General features: G+C 39.8%; 1 protein-coding gene across 1 annotated transcript; it reads left to right on the forward strand.

Annotated features, from left to right (window-relative positions):
- Window positions 1–9609: 9609 nt before the first annotated feature.
- Window positions 9610–14793, forward strand: LOC107761940 (protein NTM1-like 9). The gene is made up of 6 exons (XM_075242469.1): window positions 9610–10099; window positions 10868–11148; window positions 12771–13076; window positions 13184–13558; window positions 13676–14128; window positions 14218–14793. The coding sequence occupies exons 1-6, from the start codon at window positions 9880–9882 to the stop codon at window positions 14497–14499; spliced, it is 1917 nt and encodes a 638-aa protein (XP_075098570.1). The 5' UTR covers window positions 9610–9879; the 3' UTR covers window positions 14500–14793.
- Window positions 14794–15093: the final 300 nt, after the last annotated feature.

A 15093-nucleotide genomic window follows, 5' to 3' on the forward strand; every position in this document is an offset into this window, starting at 1 on the left:
AGTTGCAGGGTACTAGAGTGTTCTCTAAGATCGACTTGAGATCGGGGTACCATCAGTTGAAGATTCGTGATTCGGATGTTCTGAAGACGGCTTTCCAGATTAGATATGACCACTATGAGTTCCTAGTGATGTCCTTCGGCTTGACTAACGCCCCGATGGCGTTTATGGATTTGATGAACCTGGGTGTTCAGGCCATATATTAACTCGTATGTCGTTGTCTTCATTGATGACATTTTGATCTACTCGCCTAGCATGGAGGAGCACGAGCAACATTTGAGAGTTGTGATTCGGACCTTGCGAGAACAGAAGCTATATGCTAAATTCTCCAAGTGTGAGTTTTGTTAGATTCTATGGCATTCTTGGGTCATGTTGTATCAGGCGATGGTATTAAGGTAGATCCCAAGAAGATAGAGGCAATTCAAAGTTGGCCTCATCCTACCACAGCGACCATGATCAGGAGCTTCTTAGGGTTAGTAGGTTATTATCGTCGATTTGTGGAGGGATTCTCATCTATTATAGTGCCTTTGACTAGATTGACCGAGAAGGGTGCTCCATTTTGATGGTTTGATGATTGCGAGGCGAGCTTTTAGAAGCTCAAGACCGTATTGACTTTAGCACATGTGTTAGTGTTGCCTTCCGATTCAAGGATATATACTGTGTGATGCGACGCTTCACGCGTTGGCCTGGGTTGTGTATTGATGCAGGAGGGACGAGTTATTGCATATGCTTCACGTTAGCTGAATCCCCACGAGAAGCATTACCTCGTACATGATTTGGAGTTGGCTGTGATAGTTCATACTTTCAAGATATGGAGGCATTATCTTTATGGGGGTGTCATATAAGGTTTACACCGTTCATCGCAGCTTGCAGCATTTGTTCAAGCAGAAGAATCTCAATTTGAGGCAACGCAGGTGGCTTGAGTTACTAAAAAATTATGATATTACAATCCTTTATCATCCGGGCAAGGTGAATGTGATTGCGGATGCCTTGAGCAGAAAGGCGGAGAGTATGGGTAGTTTGGCATTCATTTCAGCAAAAGAGAGGCTACTACCTTTGGACATTCAGTCTTTGGCTAATAGACTTGTGAGATTGGATATTTCAGAGTCCAGCCGAGTTCTTGCATGCGTCGTCGCCCAGTCTTCACTATTCGAGAAGATCAAGGCTCGTCAGTACGACGATCCACACTTATTGGTTCTCAGGGAGATGGTACTACAGGGTGGTGCCAAGTAGGTTACTACCAGTAAGGGTGGTGTTCTATGACTCCAGGGTCGTCTATGTGTCCCTAATGTTTATAGATTGAGTGAAACGATTCTAGAGGAAGCACACAGTTCTCGGTATTCTATTCACCCAGGTGCTACAAAGATATATCGCGACCTGAGGCAGCATTATTGGTGGCGGCGGATGAAGAAGGACATAGTTGAGTATGTAACGAGGTGCTTAAATTACCAGAATGTTAAGTATGTGCATCAGAGGCCAGGTGGCCTACTCCAGCAGATGGTTATACCTGAGTGGAAATGAGAGTGCATTACTATGGACTTCATAGTTGGGTTGCCATGGACCTTGAGGAAGTTTAATGCAGTTTGGGTCATTGTCGACAGGTTTACCAAGTCGGCACGCTTCATTCCAGTTGTGACCACGTATTCTTCAGAGAGATTGGCCTAGATTTACATTCAAGAGATTGTTCGGTTGCATGTTGTGCCTGTTTCCATTATATTAGATAGAGGCCCTCAGTTTACTTCGCATTTCTGGAGGGCAGTACAGAGTGAGTTGGGGACCCGGGTAGAGCTTAACACAACCTTTCATCTGCAGACCGACGGGTAGTCAGAGCGGACGGTTTATATCTTTGAGGAAATTCTCAGAGCATGTGTGATTGACTTCGAAGGGCAGTGGGATCGATTCTTGCCTTGTCTGAGTGTGCTTACAACAATAGTTATCAGTCCAGCATCGAGATTGCTCCATTTGAGGCTTTATATGGTCGGCGATGTCGTTCGCCCATCGGATGGCGCAGAAGCGGGGAAAGCTCCGTAGGTGCGGAAGTCTGGTCTTCAGAGGGCTTCATAGAAGCGAGAATTGTCCGTAGAAGCGGAGGTCGCAGATGCGACAATGTGACCGCATATGCGGAAATGCTGGGCAGAAGTTATATATCGAGGTTTTGGGTTCTTTTATCATATTTTGAGACGTGGGACTCGGATTGAGGCAATTTTGGTAAATGGATTATGCGTTTTAAAGAGAAAATTGGGGATTTTAGCCTAAAGCTTCATAGAGTGAGTTTTTGAGTTTTGAATGTCGATTCGGAGTCGAATTTGAGTCTTGTGGATCGGTATGATGACGTCCATACTTATCTTAGGGAGGCTACAGGCATTTAGGATAAACTTCCCATCTTTCTTTCCTTATCGTGCGACATTAATTCAGCTTGAAGCATAATTCTTTGAATTCCCTCCACGCATTCGTATGCGCATATGAGCACTCAGTATCAGTTGTGCATCACCGGCTTGTGATTCCATGGTTGGATGGCTATATGATGAGTATGACGTGACTGCAGGATGTGCTCAAATGGATTAAGTGTGACGAGAAGAGTTTGCTTGAGATGTAAAAAAGACTATTAGGTGCTAGATTGATGTCTTGATGTGACGCATAGTCTCAAGTTACGAGTGTGTTGAAAGATTTTTCATGTTGATTAATTGTGGAATGAAGTAGATTTTCATGTTTTGTTGATGAGTTCAGACCCGGGAAGATTAAGTGATTGCGTAGTAGTTGTGGCTGTGAAAAGGTATAAAGAGATGTCAGTTTGAGGCTAAGCAGATAGGTTATAACCTGCTAGGTAGACTATGGATGTGTGATTTTTATGATGTTATGTGGAGGATTTCCTTTCTATCAGTGGGTTATATTCATGCGATTTGAGTTTGGATCGGTTGTAACTGTTGACCTGACCATCACGTAGATGTATGCGATCTTAGCAGATGATTTGAGGTATTATATGGTTTATGTTATGTGAGCTTATAAAGGATTTAGTTGAATCTCCCTGCGGTATTATGGCAGTAACAGAGTATAGGTATGGTGAGTTATCAGATATTTTATTCCATGGCTTTGAGCCAAGTGGGGGAGTCTGTTATCGACGAGTTGATTGCACAGTTATGTGTTGTATTGGTTTCGGTTTAGGGTATACTTGTGAATCAGTTATGACTTGCAGAGATTGAGATCGAGGATGTCTCGAGTAAAGGAATTTCTGGATACGGGTTATGTTACACTTTATGGGTATATGGGAATCATGGAATGATTTGAGTTTGTAATTCGTGACGGATGTAGCGTGCATAGAGTAGGGATACACTCGATTGTTCAGAGGTGTGGGTTACTTCTTTGGGTATTGTCATGCTAATGGGGCACAAGTCGTTCGGCCCGTTTGGGCGGTGCAATTGAGATGTGAGCAGAGTAAATGACTCTCGAAAAGGTTATGATGGATTCAAGGTTTATACATGGCAATTGAGAATTTTGCGGATTTGTATATGGCTAGAATCCGGGGTTTAAGTTGGATGGTATCAAGATTTGTGGTATTTTTCATCATTATGGATTTTACATTTCAGTATCAGGAAGGTGAAGAAAATAATTTTAGGTTCACATAAGGTCTCTTCAGAGTGGGTGTATCGTTTGTGGTGCTTTGGGGTGCTTAAGAGAGAATTCAGTGGTTTATGGGCTTTAGGGCGATGTGATTTTATTCTAGGGTCTCGTGGGGTGAGTTTTGGTTAGGTATCATGGTGTTCTGGCAAGGAGAAGTGTCACCTTGAGGGTAATTCGGAAGGAACTCGGAGAAATATGATAGTTTGGTAGTAGGTTGGATCAGCACGGTAATGAGCATGATCGGTTCTTTGGGTAGTTATGATGTGGTGAGTCTCTACAGGTGTTTCGTGGAAATGCTCTTGGGATTTAGCAACCCACGTGGCTTGGTGGAGTTAGAGAGATTCGGTTCTGATGGTTTGCTTTTGTGCAAATGGATTTCCAAAGAGTTCTCGATGATTTCTATCATGGTTTGAGGTAGATATTTCCTACTAGTGCGAGGAACATGTTGCGTATTGTGCTTTTATCCTGGATGAGATCAAATGGAATGTTCCTGGCTAATTGAGAATGTAGTTTGCTTGTGACTCAGAGTTGATTATGAGATTCTCGTGATTTTTTTGTGATGACATGTTAGATGCGGTGTGTTGTGTCGGATTGAGATTTGCATGTTAAAATCCACGGTTCAGTTTTGAAAAGAAGGTCATGAATTCTTAGATAACATGGACGATTTCTAATTACTAGATGAATGTTATTACTACTTGATATTGCTTGAGAAGGGTGCGTATTTCAGAGGGTGCACTGTGTTTTGACTTGCTGATGCTTCATTGGTATTCCGGTACTCGCCTGGTTGGTCAACTATTGATATTCAGATTTTGCTATGCGGCACAGAAGAATTATAGAAGTATTCCTTGTGGGATGATTGTGTAAGAGAGATGTGTTAGTCATTCCAGTGGTGGAGTTGGGATCAGATAAGGTGATTCGTGTGTTTATGGATTCGGAGACTGGGAGTTCTCAGAAACAGATTATTTCGTGGTTGTGGACTATGAAGTTGTGGCCAGAACTAACCAGATGTTAGTACGTGTCATGGTTAGGTCATTGTGAACTTTTCGAGGGTTAATTATCTATTTGTGGATGACCATGGTTGATTTGGGCGCTCATTGGTAGGCCTAATGAGGATGTGTATTCTACACCGGTCAGATTTGTTAACTCGGCGTCGTTATTGCAGAAAGGTGTGTCATTCGGTTGGAGTGAGCTTTTTCGTGTTCTGATATGTTCTATGAGTTACTCCTCTATGCCATGAGGGGTTGTGATTTATTGGTTGTATGCACACATGGTGCAGTTCTATTTGGGCCCTACAGCAGAATTTGAGCGAGATGGGTATTAGGGTGTGGAATGAGTGATTGCGCATTGGTTATGTTCTTTCCGGACCGTGGTATTCTGTTATTGGTTCCTCCATGGTTATGGTCATGCACCTTGGGTATTTGATGTCGAATTGTGTGTAGTTGTTAAGTTTGGGCATGATGGCTTGAGGTATTCCATATGGACCCGTGTCTGGATGGGGTCATGCATTGCAACAGGGTTATGTCAGGATATGATCCTTTGTGTTAGATTCATGTGGCTTGGTTTTACTATGTAATATGGGTTTGTAACATTGCGGTTGTGGTGGTACTTGTTAAACTTGCGGGATGGTTCTCTCGTTTGAGTCATTTTCCATGATTGAGTACATTTAGGTTGTTGCTTATTGGTGCACGAATTGCGTGGTTTGTGGCTTAAGGTTGTATTGGTGTGGCATGTCAGTAGGGCGGTTGTATTTGATAAGATGAGGTCGTCGGACCTAGAATGGGTGCTATCGGATTTGATTACAGTGTGTTTGGAGGAATAATATCGGGAGTCGGCTTATGACTTGGCTTTGGATCTAATTGGACAAGAGATGGCTCCATGACTTATTGGTATGATGAGTGGTTATTAGTTTCTACGTATTTCTTTCGTTATTGGTAGTGTACGAAGGTTTTAAAACGAGCTTTTGTTTGATATGAGGCGCATTACCAGTATTGGGTGTGTTTTGAGCAACTGCTGTGGTCAAAAGTTATTGCTGTAAGCATCTGAGTTATGTGGTACATCATGTGATTACATCTTGGGTTATGGTTATGGCTCGATACAGGTTGTTCAGACTTATGTAGTGTGTAGGTGCGAGATTTAGGTATCGTAAGGAATTCTGGATGTGGAAATTGGATTTTGTGGTTTAGGGGCTAAGGTTGAAGTAATGATCTTCAGTATGTTGTGTTGTCAGGCCTATATGGGATATGGCGACGTAGGATCACCCCCAGGTATGTGCATGGTAAGGTTACACGGTGGTTTGATGGGTTTGGAACAACTCTCGGCATGTTCGAGTACAAGCGTATGTTTAAGTGGGGGAGGATGTAATGACCCGATCGGTCATTTCGAGCATTTGCACCTCGCTAGGAGGTTTGGGGGCATGCGTAGCTCCGTATGATGTATTATGACTCGTATGAATCATCGGTTTTGGTTTTCAGGTTATTCGGAATCGATTTGGAAGAATGAATTTCATCGTTGAAGCTTTAAGTTGGAACACTTGACCAAGTTTGACTTTTTAGTATTTGACCTCGGATTGGAGTTTTGATGGTTCCATTAGGTTCGTATGGTTATTTAGGACTCGGGCGTATGCCCGGGTTTGCATTTGGATGTTTCTAGAAGGTTTCGACAGAAATTGGCGAAAATTAGAAATTTGAAGGCTTGAAAAGTTCATAAGTTTGACCGGAAATTGACGTTGGTGATATCGGGTTCGAATTTTGGTTCCGGGAGTTGGAATAGCTTCGTTATGTCATATGAAACTTGTGTGCAAAATTTGAAGTCATTCCGAGTTGATTTGATATGTTTCAGCGCGAGTTTTGGAAGTTAAAAGTTGAAAGTTCATTTAAGTCGATTGGAGGTGCGATTCATCATTTAAGTCGATTGGCTACTGAGTTTGGTTGGTTCGCAGAAGCGAAGATTGAGCCACATGCGCGGGTCCGCAGAAGCGGGATTTTGGTTCGCAGATACGATAACCGCTGGGCAGAACCTATAAATCGAGGTTTTGGTTCTATTATCATATTTTGAGATTTGGGGTTCGGATGGAGGCAATTTTTGAAGCGATTTTTATCATATGGATTGGGTAAGTGTTCTCCAGACATTATTTTATTATATTTTGTGATTCTATCTTCGTTTTTGGCAATTGGATTATGAATTTTAAAAACAAATTGGGGGCTTTGGCCTAAAGTTTCATAAAGTGAGTTTTTGAGTTTTGAACATCGATTCAGAGTCGGATTTGAGTGAAACTAGTATGGTTGGACTCGTAACTGAATGGATTGTCGAATTTTATAAGTTTTATCGGGTTCTGAGGTGCGGTCCCGGGTTGGACTTTTGGGTTGATTTTGGACTTCTGATTAAAAATTTCACTTTTATCGATTGAGTTTGTTTCCTTTGGTATTATTTGATGTATTTGAGTTGCTTTTGGCTAGTTTCGAGCCGTTCAGAGGTCGGTACGCGTGGAATGGCATTTTTGGAGCATCGCTTGTCCTGCTCGGTATTGGATTTGGCTTGTTTGATGTAAGTAACACTTCTAAACTTGGTGCTAAGGGTATGAACCCCTGAACATACATAATATGTGATTGGTGTTGAGGTGACGCACATGCTAGGTGACGGGCGTGTGGGCGTGCACCATGTGAATTGTGACTCGGTTATTTCTATGGTACTGTGTAGTTACCTAATCTTATTTGTATCTATGAAATCTCTACGTGCTAGAGTAATTGGGCTGTGATCTATGTTGGAAATCATGTTTAGGCTACATGCTTATTCAGTTGGGACCCACTGAGGTCATTTCTGATGTTGAGTTATTTGCTTACATTTCAATTTCATACTCAATCATGTTCATTCATTTGCATATCATATCTCAGTCTCTGTCACCATTTATTGATACATCACATCATCATATTGGGCTGATTTTCATGACATTATGAACCAAAGAGATTGGAGAGATTGATGACTGAGTGAGGCCGAGTGCCTGATGGTGAGGATATTGATGGGATCGGGATGCACTCCCGCAACATGTATTATTGATTTATGATGGGATCGGTCTGCACGCCGCAACATATTTTATTGATTTATGCCACGATTGGCTTGTTATAGCGCTTGGGCTGAAGGAGCCCCTCCGGAGTCTGTACACCCCTAGTGAGCGCAGGTACCTACTGAGTGCGAGTGTTGAGTGATTGGGAGGACTGAGTGACTGTAAGGACTGAGTGACTGGGAGGACTGAGTGAATTGATACTTTGCGAGTATGCATATGGTTTTATCACTGAGTTGCATTTCATTTGACATGCACACTTGACATACATGCATAGAGATGTATTTTTCTCATGTTCTACGATATTGTGTCATTCATGACTTCACATACTCATTGACATGTAGGCATAGAGATGTATTTTCCTCATTCCATTTGAAAATGAAACATCTACCTGTTGAAAGTTTTTGGGAATTTCACAGTTTTACAAGCGTACTCATATTTTGGTGATTTCGGTAAAAGATTGGGTTTTCACTAATATATTTGAAAAGCATGCCTATTTTTTGTAACTGTGAACGAGTTGAGCATCATACCTCTAGGTTATTTTTCTTGCATTATTTTATTACATTGTTATGCACCGTTGCTGGTTATTGGAGTTGGACTCGGACCCTTGTCCCAGCTCGTCACTACTTTCAACCTAAGGTTAGGTTTGTTACTTATTGAATGTATGGGGTCGGTTGTACTCATACTACACTTTTGCACCTTGCGTGCAGATGTTGGATGTTGTTGTTGTGCATGACGGGAGCTGGATTTGAAGATGTACCCGCATTTCGGTCATAACCGCCTCTTGATCTCGGTAGCTTTAGAATTTTAATTTGTCCATGTATATTTCAAACAGATGATGTACTTTATTTCATACCACCTTTATAAATTTTAAATCTTAGAAGCTCATGATTTGTACTACCACTCTTTGGGAATTCTCGTATAACAGTTCAGTTGTATTATCATTTCTTCTCTTAATAAATATCATTTGAACTGGTTTGTTGTCAACTGGCTTACCTAGCGGGTTGAGTTAGGTGCCATCACGGCTAGTTGGATTTTGGGTCGTGACATGAATCAATCCCGAAGTTTCCGAAAATTAGAACCAACCATGCACTCAAGTGGTAATACATCATATGATGCTACTCAAGATCTCAAACAACCGAACGAAATGTTAATACTCAAAATGACCGCTCGAATTGTTACAAAAGGACATGGGAATTGGTAAAGATAAGATTGGCAGGATAGGGTGGAGTACCTATAGCATATGCCTGCAATGTACTATAGCCCGACGTCCATTAGCTTGGAACGTTTGGCCAGGAAAATATATTGCATGGCAGGCATGCGCTATAGGTACTCTCATTCTTATTTTTTTCATGTTACTTTGGTTGCTTGGGTCCAATTTTATGCTATTTTCGTTCCAGACTCCAATAATCGATGTCCTTCTAACGCTTATAATATAAATAAATAGATCTTACTCGGTTCTTTTGTTCGTATTAATTTATGTTGTGTAAAAAAAAAAGTACTGGGATCGTTTGTTCATATTGAATTACTTCATTAGTATTCAGCTTTATCAACGTTGATGCAATTTTTTAAAAACAAATCAAATAAATTACTGTATAATTTTGTTAAACACCACACTAAAAATTTGAGTCAAGCTTTCAATTTTCTTGAACATCCTTAGTAGTAAGCAGCGTAGCATCTTAGTCAAGAGGAATTGGATTATGAATATACTTCAGAAAATTATTGGTCCGACAGGCGTTTTTACCTTTATTAGTTCGTAAACATAACATAGTACGCCATCATATACGAGAATGACATTATCAAGCCTACGTGTACAAATTCTATTGGCTCTATGACTTGCATTCCCTTTATCTTCTTCGTTACGTTTCACAAGATATTAATCAAAGTGGTTTTCGTACTATTCTACGCGGTATATGCAGCAGAATCCAAGAATTAAAACGCGGTCTCTTTCTTTATCTTGCTTGGGTATTGGGTTTCTTACAAAATCACAAAGTCATATCACTCATATGTCACTTTCTCTGATGTTTCCTCTTTATTATTCGTCTATGTTGAATTTTCCAGGAATCTTTTTGTAATTCGTTAAGAGGGTTCTCCACATCACCCATTCAACACCCTTTTATTAGTATTTCTTTTTCTCTAATTCAGCTCAAATCAATAGTCCATTCTTTTTCTTTTTGGATTTTCTATCTAAACTTTGAATATTGGTGATGGCCGTAATTGCTGGAGATAATGCGATCGCCGTACTTCCGGGGGGCAAACAGTTGGAAGTTCCACCATTGAATACGTTACCTGTTGGATATCGTTTTCGGCCCACGGATGAGGAGCTTGTCAATCATTATTTGCGCTTGAAGATCAATGGTTGTGACGACAAAGTTGGTGTCATTCGAGAAGTTGATATCTGCAAATTCGAGCCCTCGGACTTGCCTGGTCAGTTTTCGTCAACTTTTTCACCCCTTCTTGTTGTAAATGCTTTTTCCTTTATTTTTTAGGTTATTTTTTTGTGTGTGCTGTTGTACTACTGGTCAGCAAATTCATGAAGAAATCGATTTTTTTTTTGGGGGGGGGGGGGGGGGGGGGGGGGGGGGGACAAATATTCATTAACTAGTCAGCGAAGTGGTTTGAGTTTTGTTTCTTATTGATCGATACTCAACCCCTTGAAAGTAACAATTAGATGGGGCAAAGGGGCAATTTGAATTGACCAACAAGTTTGATTCCTAACTCATCTTCTCAAGATAAAAAAAATTGTAGCTTAGTTAGTCTTACTCATGCTGATTAACAGCTTTGAGGCACTTGATCATCTGTTGACCTACTTTTGATTTTTTAAAATGTAAGTGTAATTTTTTTTCTTCCTCATAGTTGGAAGAACTGTGCTTAGCATTGCTTTTGACCCTTTTTCAGCAGGACGTCTTGAAATGAATAAACAAAGCTAGATAGCGTAAAATAATCAAGGTTTTCGTTCCACTAAATATCGTTTGTAGCAATGTGATTCCATTTGGTATACTCTGATGCTGTTTATTGTATTATTTTTTAATTTAAAGGAATTCAGGGTGCTGCTTTCCCTGCACCCACACTTTATTTCTGTGTAGTTACAGCTCAGAAACTCGGGCAACAAAAAAAACCCTTTCTCTTTGTATAGCTGAAGTTCATAGGATTAAAAAAGAACATAATTGTATAAATTGTTTCAAATTTTCGCAGATTTGTCTGTGGTAGAGTCGAAGGACAATGATTGGTTCTTCTTCTGTCCCATAGATAGGAAGTACCAAAATGGGCAGCGATTGAACCGAGCAACAGAACGAGGCTATTGGAAAGCTACTGGTAAAGATAGGAATATAGTTACTAAGAAGGGGGCTAAGATTGGGATGAAGAAGACTTTGGTATACTACATTGGGCGAGCTCCTGAAGGGAAGAGGACTAATTGGGTGATTCATGAATATCGTGCAACTGACAAGTCATTGGATGGTTCACACCCTGGACAGGTTGGGCTTCTGAAATCTCTGATCTCTCTTTAATTTGAACTTCTTTTTCATGTGTCTTGGTTTTTGGATAATTTTATTTTAGCTTGAAAAAGGTTGGTAGTGCCATATGTGAAATTATAGGTTAATCTAATCTACTTGAATGTATAGTGGTATATCTGACGGTCTTTTGACTCAGAGAAATCACGTCTTAAGGTAACATGAAATCAATAGTGTTTACTTTAATGGAAAGGCATATGATAGGCTACTGAAAGTATAGACTTATAGTTAGTCCTCTTATCTTGTGTTGGGAACCACAAAATATTGGGTGTATCAACTTATTTATAACTTTTACTTTCCATTTGCATGGACAGCACAGTTCCTACAGAAGGCAAAGTTAATTTACAATAAGTTATTTTATAATCCATATAATCCTACTCTTTGACTTATCAGACCTATCCAATCCTGCTTATTTGACTTGTCAGACCTATCATAAGAGGATTCCTGTCCTATGTATCCTCTTGCACTTAGACTTGGCCGATGAGATGTAATTTTATGAGGATGAAGCTATCTTGTCCTCTGGTAATTGTATGCAATCTACGACAATCATATATCACTTAATGGGTGAAAGGGTGAGATGGAGTTCAAAATTACTTTATCCCGGATCATTTCCAAGTTATCCAGTTCAATATCACATTGATGGTGTTCCAAATTACCAAATTTGTCATCATCAGCTAGTGCATTGAAGAACAACTAGATTATAAATATTGGATGAGATTATTTATGACATAAGATTCTGTTTGTGATATGGTTTTATGAAGTCTTAGTCCATGTATGAATTAAACTTTCGCATTACAGTAGCTTATGATATTAGGGGCATAAATTCATAGTTACAATCCTTTTTTTTAAAACCTTAAAATGGATATTCTTGAGCATAACTACATTATATATTTGAAGTGTCGCATATATTCCAAGAGTAGCTGTACTAAATATTGGCTTCTCTTCTATATCTTGTTGTATGTTTGTTCACTAGAAACTCTGTTTATGGTATGTGTTTTGACTTGGCGAATCCTGTTAGAAGGTCATGTATGATTCACAATTTTTGAATTGCTCGAATGGTGGGGGGGGGAGGGGGAGGGGGGGGGGTGGGAGGGTGTTAAATCGGATTACTTGCATTGGTAGCATGCCAAGATAGTGACAGAAGCATGTCGTAGTTGGGTGTTTGGCTCATCCACAATCATCTATCTAGCTATCCCAACTATTTTATCGTATCAGATGCATCAGATTGATAAATGCAAAACTAGCATCCTTTATTATAACCGCAAAAGGATTTGCTGAGCATCTAAACCCATTACTGTATATGATTGCGCGCTTATTCTGTAAAAGAGCTTTAATAGGTTCAATTGACATTTCTTGCAAGAAAAGTCGCACTTCTAGCTTCTTTTCTGAAAAGAATTGTTTATAATGCCATTGATACACAAACTAGTAACAGAAATCAGACACCTTAAAGTTTAGATGTTCCAGTCAACAACAGCGGATCAGATGCTCCATTGTTAGATTTAATCGTTATTAGCTTATGTTTCTATTCGTGTTTGTGATGTAGCCACATAACTTGGTTCATATTGGTAAATATTTTCCTGGTGCAGGGAGCCTTTGTGCTTTGTCGTCTATTTAAGAAGAATGAGTTGAAGCAAGATGAAAATGTTGAAAGTTCACACTTGGATGAGGTTCAACAGCTTGTTTCTTCTCCTGCTGTTGGAAAATCACCTGATGATGAAATATCAGATGCAGTGGCTCCATCTCCAATCATGGAAAGTGATAGTGATAAAAGAAATCCACCAAAAATCTCTGGAGGCGAAACACATGGCACAAGATTACCTATTGAAAGTCGTGGCGATAGTTGCACTGTTGATGATACTGAAGATCAGATGTTGGACATAACATCAGTACCAGTAAGTAGAGTTATTACATTGTTTTGTCTTATTTTAAATATTGAGTTTTTCATGCAGACAATTGATTAAACTAATATTCTACTTACTTTTTTTGCTTCATATTTTAGTCGGATCCCGAGTTAGAGAAATTATTGGAAATCTTTTGTGACACTTCACCACAGCCTCTTGATTGGAAGATCTGCTCCCCATTGCATGCACAGTTGCAGGTGGAGTTTGGATCTTCTTACGTACATGCTCCTGTGATCAATGAGATGAGCCATGATCAAAAGGATGTCCAGTTTCAGAATGGAACAAATGCCTTCGATATTAATGAGTTTTTCAACTCAGTTCTTGACAGCTCTGATGAGCTTTCCTATGAAGATTCTGGACTGGAGTTGAGGACAGTCCAGTTTGCATCAAACACTATTAACACTATAACAAGGTCACCATTTAAGGACTCTGGATTGTGTAGTGAGTCGAAGGCACAAGTTACGCAAGAGCCAGTAAGTGGAGTCCCGTAGGTGTCTTCCCTTTTCGTGCAATTGCAAGTTATCTCAAGACATCAGTTACTTGAAAATTTAACTGTTTTCTCGGAAGACTGATCTGTTCTTTTATCCCAGGTTGGGACAGATTTATTTGAACCCAAGGAGACTGCACTTATGAGAGAGGTTAATCCTGTTGCAACTACAGTGGAGGAGGTGTTTGCGACACCTTATGTTAGCAATGATCACTCAGTGGCGAATCTTGACTTCCTTAACAATGGCTACCCTGGAGATGCTGCTTTGTCTGCTGGTTCTGGAGGAATGCAGGTCCCCAACGTACTAAATGTTGAAGACTCGAGTTCTTATAGAACTGGAAGCAGTGATTCTGGTTTTGGAACTGGAATTAAACTAAGGACTCGGCTCAAGCAGAATCAACCTGATGACGAGCAGTTTGGATCCGGAATGCAAGGAACTTCTCATAGAAGAATACGTTTCCAAGTGAAACGTCGAGCTGGAAGAGCTGAGTGTGATGTGCCTACTGATTCTGATATGGGTGGAGAAAATCCCGAAGAACTGTTAACTGTGTCTGAGGTAAGTCTCCCCAATCCCTCACCAAAAAAAAAAAAAAAAAAAAAAAAATGAGTGACATCACTGAAATATATTATAATTGGCATGTGCAGAGTGAAAAATTCTCCATTGAAGACAGTTCTACTGCTGGAGCTGCTATCTGCGGTGATAAGACACAAGATACCATGTGCAAAGAATTTAAAGGGTATGGTCGAGTGGCTGAGGACTTGAGTGCAAATGCTAAAGATGCATATGATTTTCCAGTCGATGAAGCTTCAAAGATGGCAGCATTGAGTTCATTTTCATCAAGTTTCTACATATCCAAGGCACTCGTAGCTGTAAGTGTAATCGTAGTCTTCTTAGGATTTTTGGGGATATGCTTTAAGCTGAGATAGTCTGCATCCCCGAACGTAATTTTGTAAATAAGTTGTAGATGGATGATAAGAGGTGCTTGGGTAGCATGAACCCGCTTACCTGTTTTATTGATTTTTATCTCCTTGTGATTATAGCAGAGGAGCTCGAGCTGAGACAGATTGTAAGTTAACAGTAGTATAGTTTACAACTGGCTCGTTTATTACATTAGTTTCCGGAACAGTACCATATGGTGTATGGAGATTCAGTTAATTTGGATCTTATCCAAAGATTTGTATAACATGATCATTTATAGAGAGTCAAATAACTTTTTCCTCTTATTATAAATGTTTTAGCCTGATATTAAATATTTTAATTATAAAAACTATGACTTAATGTAGTTTTTACGTAGTTTTTGATTACATAAAGAGTTCAATATATATATAAAATATTGTTTTAAAAAGTTAAAAGTAGAAAAACTATACAAGTTTTACCTTTCGCCCTCATGCTCCTAGCTTGACTTGAGTAATTCTTAGGTTGGGTTTGGTAGGATGTATTAGGGCATATAACTTTGGAATTATTAATTCTTTGTTTGGTAGTATTTTTCAACCTATGTATAACTCATACATGTATCAGTT

This window comes from Nicotiana tabacum, chromosome 21 (assembly GCF_000715075.1).
Source record: "Nicotiana tabacum cultivar K326 chromosome 21, ASM71507v2, whole genome shotgun sequence".
NCBI lineage: Eukaryota > Viridiplantae > Streptophyta > Magnoliopsida > Solanales > Solanaceae > Nicotiana > Nicotiana tabacum.

Coding starts and splice junctions, on each gene's coding strand:
- LOC107761940 (XM_075242469.1), top strand. CDS start 9,880: ATGGCCGTAATTGCTGGAGATAATGCGATCGCCGTACTTCCGGGGGGC. Junction 10,100..10,867: donor CGAGCCCTCGGACTTGCCTG/GTCAGTTTTCGT, acceptor AAATTTTCGCAG/ATTTGTCTGTGGTAGAGTCG. Junction 13,559..13,675: donor CACAAGTTACGCAAGAGCCA/GTAAGTGGAGTC, acceptor CTTTTATCCCAG/GTTGGGACAGATTTATTTGA.